Source organism: Triticum aestivum, chromosome 5D (genome assembly GCF_018294505.1).
Source record: "Triticum aestivum cultivar Chinese Spring chromosome 5D, IWGSC CS RefSeq v2.1, whole genome shotgun sequence".
Lineage (NCBI taxonomy): Eukaryota > Viridiplantae > Streptophyta > Magnoliopsida > Poales > Poaceae > Triticum > Triticum aestivum.
Window position 1 is genome coordinate 428,574,831 of NC_057808.1, and position 8,724 is coordinate 428,583,554.

The 8,724-nt window shown below is 43.4% G+C and overlaps 1 protein-coding gene across 2 annotated transcripts; it reads right to left on the bottom strand.

Moving 5' to 3' along the window:
- Positions 1 to 460: 460 nt before the first annotated feature.
- LOC123122389 (synaptotagmin-2) lies at positions 461 to 6,387 on the bottom strand. Of its 2 annotated transcripts, none has more exons than XM_044542581.1 (13): positions 6,140 to 6,387; positions 4,569 to 4,698; positions 4,141 to 4,239; positions 3,978 to 4,028; positions 3,767 to 3,890; positions 3,070 to 3,188; positions 2,875 to 2,976; positions 2,718 to 2,792; positions 2,263 to 2,339; positions 1,937 to 2,183; positions 1,484 to 1,837; positions 1,146 to 1,277; positions 461 to 884 (listed from the first exon to the last, which is right to left on the bottom strand). In XM_044542581.1, the coding sequence occupies exons 2-13, from the start codon at positions 4,677 to 4,679 to the stop codon at positions 756 to 758; spliced, it is 1,620 nt and encodes a 539-aa protein (XP_044398516.1). In that variant the 5' UTR covers positions 4,680 to 4,698; positions 6,140 to 6,387; the 3' UTR covers positions 461 to 755. The 2 variants fall into 2 exon arrangements, with proteins under 2 accessions (XP_044398516.1, XP_044398517.1); XM_044542582.1 differs by having other exon boundaries at positions 4,569 to 4,719; positions 6,140 to 6,318.
- Positions 6,388 to 8,724: the final 2,337 nt, after the last annotated feature.

An 8,724-nucleotide genomic window follows, 5' to 3' on the forward strand; every position in this document is an offset into this window, starting at 1 on the left:
CGCGAAATCAGACGGCTAGAAAGGTTGATGCCGTGAGAGGGCTGGGAAAAAGCTCAATTTAACCTTCCTTAATGACTTCCGTTTTGAAATTGATCAAGTGTGAGAAATCCTCCTAAAGAAAAGACCACCTGTTAATGTGCAACATGACAGAACTGGCCCTTCCCCTAACAAACGGCCTAGAATTCAATCTGGACCTGCTGGAGAAACTACTGATGAGAACTTGCTTGCGAAACTACTAATGAGAACTCCGCAGGTGGTAGCATGTGGGCATGGAGGAAAAACCTTAACACTATCGAGGAAGTGGAGGAGCAATCTGAGAATTTGGGCAAATGCATCTAACACCAGATATCACAACCTTGCGTACGTTAAATTTGTACCACTCGCTGGTCATTTAGATGTCGACCCTGGTGTTTTGTGCAATGCGTGTCACACTGGTCGTGCAAAGTGAAGTAGAGAAACATAAAACAGAACAAATAAACTTTTAATCTGTTCAAACGATAAGCGTATCTGCAAGGGCTAGAAACCTGTCACCACAAAGTCATAATTCCGTTTTCTGCTGTAGATTAACAAGCCTGCGTTGTTTTGAAGAAAAATTCGAATAATTGACAGAAAATCTCGACAAAGATCAAGCAGATGTTCTAGAGACGAAGCAATATCTACATGGAGTCCATTACAGGTATTCGCAATCTGCTTCATGGCATGAACCCTCCTGTACCTTGTGATGCCACAGCATTTTGGCACCTTGCTCACAGCTTCTATGAAGTTCTCCACTGCAACTCGATTTGAATCTGCCCATTTTTCGAGTCAATGAGATGGAACTTCTCGTTGATCCGCTTGTTGCTGATCACGTCTGCCAGGGATATATCAATGTAGCCCAAGGCTTCCTGTAACAACATAATATAAGCATCAAGCTTCAACAATTTCAGACAGCACAGGCATTGTATCAAGACGTGACAAAGAGTTAGTCAAACTCTCAAGATCAAAAGAAACTGAAGGATTAAAAGCATCAAATATCTGCAGCGAACTGAAATTTTGAGGCTCTCCGTTATGAAAATTTCTCCTAATCAAGTTGCGGAGCAACCAAAATGCTTGTAGTGAATTACCAGACCAATTAAGGGCCAAGCATTTCTTGTAGAATACCGTACCTTGCCATGCAATATTCCTTTCTTTCCAGCTTTACTTAGGACTTCAACATGCAATTTATCATTTGTAGGTGGTTCCTCACAAACAAACTCAAACTCATCCTCCCATCGTGGATCCCTGTTCTTCTTGATCACCTAGTACAGAGAGAAATTCAAGTGCCATAAAGCATGAACACATCATAACCGTTCTAAATGGCTATGTCTAAGCATCTACTCCCTCCATTCCGAATTACTTGTCGCAGAAATGGATGTATCTAAAACTAAAAAATGTCTAGATACATCCATTTTTACGACAAGTAATTCCGAACAGAGGGAGTAATATACACTACAGTTACAAATACCTTTGTTTTCTTCTCTTCTCCTTTAAAGATTATCTTTGCGTATGGGTTTGTGTGATGCTTCCCTTCAAGATCTTGAGCTTCGTGAACAACAACAAAAAGCAGCCCACCACCAGCTGGAGTATTGTCTGGAGCTTTCTGCACTTCATCAACACCATCCACGCTTTCTTTCTCCATATCTTCTTCCTTGAAAGGCTTATATGTCGCCTCCAAAATAATCTGACCACGAGATTTCTCATTTTGTATATCATTTGGATCCATGGTCTTCAGCAAGTTAAGAGTCAACACTTTAGTCTCCTCTGGGGGAAGTTCTTTCAACAGAACCATGTTCATGCCCATCTTTTCATGTTTCCCAACCTAGAAATGTCAATGAAATAGCTTAGCTGGAAATTACTGTCTTCGGTGAAGTATACAAAATGGAACAACTGCGGACTTCATGAACAAAGGAAGCCATGCCTGTTCCCAGTCGAAGACATCAACTTCCAGCGACTGGTTTTCTGGATCTGTCACGACAAATTTGAAATCTTCATTCCACTCTGGATTGAGATTGCTGCGCTTTACTGATGTTTTCTTGGATGGAAGCTTGTCGTCTGTCATCTTAAGTTTCGCGTATGGATCTGATTTACCCAGCAGATCCTTCTTTTTCAGATTTTGAGCTCTTACAACCTTCACAAGTAGAATTCCAACAGGCCTCTTTGATGCTCTGTCAATATGCAGAAGCCATTAGCAATACATATTTTAAAAGCACTACACAAGCAACCACAGAGTGATCAAAACTATACTTTGAGGGATCCATTATAGGGACTTCTAGTGTCTTTGGCCACAGATACATGTTCCCAACTTGCTTCTTAATGGTGTCCTGCAAATGCACAAAACAGATTAGTTGAATAACAAAATATTTTTATTGATAGGGTAAAGCTAGACACCACATCTCAGGTTTGAGAGATGCAGCATGACTGCGGTGAGCAAAGACACACAAAAAAATCAAATATACACTATTGACATCACACTAAAAGGCAGAAAATCAAGACTTAGGTACACGACAATGTGGTGTCATTTTGCGTGAGCATCATATAGACTACTACAAGCAACAGTGGCATAAATACAACAAATTTGATGTCAATGTTACAGAGACACAGATGAAATAATTCAATTTAGAACCAACACCTAAATCAAGTATATGACAAGAATGAAGAAGCTTAAACATGAGAAGATTCAGAACAGGAGTCAGGAATACCTGAACGAATTTGTAAAGAACAGGAATAGCCATTAAATCTGCTCCGAATAGTTTGAGCCCGAAATCAACATGTGGCTGCAAAACAAATTATAACTAGTAAAAAGCTAAAGCAAGTGATCAGCAGGGTAGTAAGAATACAACCGATTAGTTACCAGACCTTCTCCATGAGAGAAACACTGATATTAGCGAAGCAAGGAAATGTAGGCACCAACGGCTTCAGAGTAATACGAGGCGATGCAAAGACTTGCAGATCCACAATCTGAAAGAACAAGACAAAAAGAAGTAAATCACTATGTTAAATTCTACAAACCACAAAACAAACTTATCATATCAAGACAGAAGCAGTTAATACCTGGACAGTTGCTTTCAACCCATAGGCCTTCGCAACAACAGTGATATTGGGATTTGCAGCCCACTTTAGAGATGGTTCCATTATCAACTCTTTCTCATCGGTGATATAGACTTTCATTCCTGGGGGAAGACATCAAATGTAAAACATTTAGAATCACATATGATCAATATAATGTAACACCAGCGCATGGAGTGTTAAAAGCACATCATAATCACAAGTAGAAAATCACAATATCGTTAATTCTACGAAGATCGAAGGGCGACGGCTTTTTTCAAGTGTAATTGCAATGTACTATGGTATAGACAACATATAGCAGATTAACTGGAGTGATAGCAATCTCTACATATTGCACATCTGAAGCTATAGTAGGTTCCCAAATAACCGCTTGATCGATGGATGGCAGTTTCATTGCACATAAACGTATAAATACAACTGCAGTTCAGATACTGAACACGACAATCACCATATAAAGAGCATGCATCTGTTCACAAATTCATGCACAATTCTTCATACTGATATTCTAGTTCAGAAGAAAGTCTGAAACCTATGTAAAATATAGCTGCATTATCCATTTGTGTGAAGGGGGAATAAGAACACAAATCTACGAAGCAGAAACTTTGTTTTTGCCCTAAAGCAGGACCTGGTGCGAGTAAAGAGAACAGGGTGTGGCGCCTTATGCCTAAGAAATGCTACTAACCTTGAAAGGTGGGTGGTAAACTACCCAGAGTAAGTGTTTCAAACTCAACTGAATCTATCTTGTACTTCTCACAGTTCTCAGCAATAATTGGCTTTGCAATATCCTGCGCCATTCTGCAGATAGCCTAAAGGACAAAACCATATAGCACATAAGCTTTAATGCCAATCAGAGATAACCATCTTACGTCAGAGTAATCAACAGCATCAAGTACCTTGTTAAGATTGGGCCACATCAATTCCAGAAACCTGTTGAGCCAATCAACCTAACAACAAAAAGCAAGGAAATGAGGATATAAAGAACTGTGAACTGCTACAACTTAAATACATGCGTTTATTAAAAAATTAGTTGCAAGCTTAAAATTTTGGGAAGCATACTCTATCATAGTCGGGATTCTTGACCCACATAGGAATTTCAGGAAGGATTCCGTCCAAAGAATTTGAGTCATATTCCACAAGTGGGCGAACTTCGACGTCCTGAAAAGTAATCAGGAACAAACATTACCATCATGTAGTACTGGGTTTGACCATGAATATCATATATCAGTTATAAACCGAACAAAGAGATACAACCTCCGTCCCAGAAAGGCTGCCTTAGATTTTTCTAGATACGAAAATCTAAGGCAACCTTTCTGGGACGGAGGGAGTATAAGCTTAAGGTGTACCGGCCTCCCGGGATTGCATCAGTCAAAATAATTAGACAATTTTTAACAAAGCAGTTATTGTAGCACCACTATATTCATATACAGCAACATAAAATGATGAGTATACAAAGAAAATGAGGTTCGATGAAAGAAACTGCACACCTTGACATTCGTTGGCTGGAAGTAGATGAAGAAATAGTAACCGATAACAATACCAGAAGAGAATCCAAAGCCAAATCCAAAGAGACCAAGCACCGTGCTGATTACGCCCATCTCTGATTGTTTTTAAGACCTTAAAATGTATGCCAGCTTTCTATCAGAAATTGCAAAACCAAACAAATTAAAAGATCAAATATATTTATAAATTGCCAAGGAACAAGCAGAGAAAGCTAATACCAGTTTTTAACACGCTTATTTTCTGCAAATATCCTGTTCAAATTTATTCAGATGGGTTTCTGTAGGGCATTATCTCTATCCTAACCCCAACTTGCTTGGGACAAAAGGCTTTGTTGCTGTTGTTGTTATTGTATCCTATTCAAATTTATACAGATGGCATGAAACAATCCCCAATTTTATACTAGTAGTTCTTTTAATTACGAACATATTTATACCGATTCTGAAAGTTAGCATAAAGCAGATTCTCAAATTAAAACTGGAGGAACTCATCAGTGCAGATTCCACCACAGTATGGAAGAAATGCCTCAGACCACATATCGCAAAATACTAAGCGAAAGGCTCTTTCAATTAGTGAAAACGACAGGCAGGTTAATGATATAAAACAAAGCTTAGCATAGCTGATGCCAATCGTCCTGAAAATACATAGATAAAGGTACTTGGGGCGCAAGGAGAATAGCTGTAGCTTTCGAGCTGATCCCACGGATTTCAGAATAATATAGGGTGGCTCTACCAAGTTGCATGGTGGAGTAAAAGGGTGGTGGCACTTTTGGAGATTGTCCTTGCTCAAGGGTCACGTTGATACTTAATCTTTGCCTTCAAGGCAGGTTTCTTCTTTGGGGTCAGATCATGGATTGTAAATTGCAAGTGTCAATAAAACTAAGTCATGGGGCAATTATCAGACAATAGAGGTCATCTCAGTGTTACCCAATATGACAATTTCTTCAGAAAAAATATGTTAGGTAGAATCGAGCTATTAAAAAAACAATCAAAGCAATCTGAAGGAGATTACAGGGTGTATGTGCCGCCGAAACAACACATCCGTGCTGCTGAGAAGAATTCAACTACATCCAGTTGGAGAAACAACCAAGGTTGCCGCATGTATCCATTCACGAACATGCATGTCCTGACTAAACACGATTTGATCATGACAGCGAAATGAAACATGAGGACGCATCAGACAGAGCAGATCGACGCACAAACGCGCTACCAACCCGACGAATCAGGCGTCCAAACGACACCACGCGATGAGCCCGAGCCACGGGATGCGTCGCGGGAGGCGGATCTGGGTAAGCATCCGGCGCAGAGAAGCCTGCACGAACCCACCGACGGCGGCACCACACCCACGGCCCGGAGAACCGACGCCCGCTCCGCGAACTCGAAACCTCCGGCCGGGCGGGGCACGGACGTACCAACCACAGCCCGGGCCGCCGCCGAACCCGGGCACACGACGGGAAACCGAAGGATCGGCGGGGACGGGCAGCGACTGCGCGCGCGTGGGGCGACCCGAAACGGCGAGGAGAGAGAGAGAGAGGGAGGGGGTGGGAGAGGCGACGAACCAGAGAGGCCGGCGGCGGGTGTCGCGGTCGCGGTCGCGGTCCGTGCGGCGTCGGTCACCAGAGTGCCTGGGCGGAGGAGGCGGGGCGCGCGGCCATGGAACGCGGCCGGGAGGGGATTTCGAGGGGCGGAGAGATCGAATGGGTGTGCGTGTGTGGGTGTGTGGGTGGGAGGAAACGTCTGGTGCATGCGGCGCTCGGCACGTTGCGGCACACGCGGCCGCGATCCCGGGCGGGCTCGGTGGAGGCCGGCTGGGGCCCACCGTTAATTGAAGACGATTATTAAGCTGCGAGGGTGAGTGCTCGGAGCCACTGGCGTGCGGGCCAGGGCACGGGCACGAGCGCATCCGCTCCGCGCAAACGGCGGCGATGCGATGCGATGCGATGCGTGCGCCCCTTGCCTGCCGTGAGTCCGTTTTGGTTTTCTCAGGTAGTCAGCCGGCCTCTCCGTGAATCGCTAAATTATTTTATTTTATTTTATTTGAATCCATTGAATCGCTAAATTATGGTGCCATATGGCAGAGTGACCACCTTCCTGGCAAAAGGAAATTCTTCTTTGGTTGGAGGATATTATTATGAAGGCGGAGCGGAACGTTTGTTACATGGCGATAAAAACACAAAGTTTTTTCACCATGCGGCCACGGCAAAAAAGAAATGAAATTGTATAAAGAAGCTGCTCCATGACATGAGAGTGTGGCATCCAGGTACGGCTGAAATTAGTGACCATATTATGCGGTACTTTTTCGGTTTATTCACGGCTAAAGTTGATGCTCCTGATTCAAATATCTTGGCATCGGTTAAAAGAATACTAACACATGACATGAACAATGCGCTAGCTCTTTATTCGACCGAAGAGGTCAAGAAGGCATCGTTCGATATTGGCGATCTGAAGGCCCCGGGACCGGATGGCTTGCACGCGATATTTGACAGGGGTTTTCGGCCCATGCTTGGAGAAGATTTTGTTGATGAAATGTTGAAGGCCGTCAATTCACATATAATCCCACCGGGGATGGAATGAGACTGCTATAGTTTTGACCCTGAAAATTTATTTTCCAGAGAAAGTGACTCTGTTCCAGCCTATCAGTCTATGCAATGTTGCTTACAAGGTAATCTCAAATATGCTAGCAGCAAGGCTGAAATTTTTTTACCTGACATTATTAGCCCAATGCAGAGTGTTTTTTCTTGAGCGTCTGATCACAGACAATGTCTTTGTGGCTTATGAAAGTTTTCATGAATTAAGGAACACTAGATCATAAGTGCGGGCGTTGCCACGCCCGTCCATGAAAGAAGCATTTATTTTGCAAATTGAACTAAAACCACGACATTTATTTTGAGTTAGAGGGAATAGTTAACAATGACAACAATACAGTCAGGCTTTGCATATTTTAAATAATAGCTTGCACAGAGCACATAAAGGATGCGAAAGCAAGCCAAAATGTGACCCACTGACACTGCCATGTAGAGCAACACAAGAGCAGTTTCGTACTTTCTGTACCTTTTCTAATGGTGCACTCAGCCTTATCAGGCATGCTTGATCCATCAACCTCTCGATCATCAGATCCGTCCAAAACCTTGTTGCATAACCTGCTACGCATGTCAACGCTGAACATCGAGCACAGTACATAAAAACATATGTGGCAGGAGCAAAAAAACATCTATATACATCAGGAAGGAAATAATATACGTAATTGATGAACAGAAGAAGACTAATCGAGTAAAAGACCTCCCACAAGAAGAGAAATTCTACACCCAGAATATTGGAGAACTCTTTAGCTAGTAGATCAATATAAAGCATGTGCCAGTTAAGGATTTCTGCAAACTGAGAATTTGCATGATTTAATCTAAGGGTAATCATGTTAGAATTGACATAGAGAAGAACTCAGATTTTAAATCCCCTGACAAGTTCAAAAACAACACCATGCTTACCATTTTGAGAATCATCCATTGATCATCGTTGTCATAAGAAACAGAAGTACATACTACAAAACTGAATTTTCGATCTACTCAGCTTGGATCAGCAGTGTCCATTGAGGAAGAAGAACAAAGGGGAGGATGGCACTGTGACATGTCTAGGGCCTGAACTTCCACATGCCCCATCCCAGCTGGGGCGAGTCCTAGGTCACCGGCTCGCCGCTAGTCGAGAGGCCTAGGCCCCTAACAGACACGAGGCAGATCCTTCGTCAGCCGTCGTCGCTGAGTCGAGATGCAAGCTGCCGCATGGTTGCGGATCGTGGGAAGAAGTTTTTTTTTTCAAGTGATCGAGAGATCGGGAGAGATGGAGAAAAGCAGGGAATGGGAGCAAGAATAACGTCGCTGGACCTACGTGGGCTTTCGGCCTCTGATCGGCCCGAGGAACGAGATGATCCCTCACTCGGTCTGCGGAGCAGCGGCCCGATTACGTGGCTGACTGGGTCGCGGCGCGGTGAAAACGCGCTACAGCGCCAGGTCGGAAGAAGGAGCAGTGAGGAACGTTCCTATGGTGGATCGGACGGTGGACGGAGCAAAAACCCTGAGAGGGCTAGTAGGTTGCTCTGTTATACCGTTTTTTAATGAGAGATGGCCATAATGGTTGGTACGTATGCGGTGAA

Bases quoted from the DNA above. Each gene is read 5' to 3' on its own strand.
- LOC123122389 (XM_044542581.1), bottom strand. From the start codon at position 4,679: ATGGGCGTAATCAGCACGGTGCTTGGTCTCTTTGGATTTGGCTTTGGA. The intron at 4,029-4,140 runs GTATGCTTCCCA...TTTTGTTGTTAG, and splicing joins AGAATCCCGACTATGATAGA to GTTGATTGGCTCAACAGGTT. The intron at 2,184-2,262 runs GTATAGTTTTGA...GCATATTGACAG, and splicing joins CCTATAATGGATCCCTCAAA to AGCATCAAAGAGGCCTGTTG.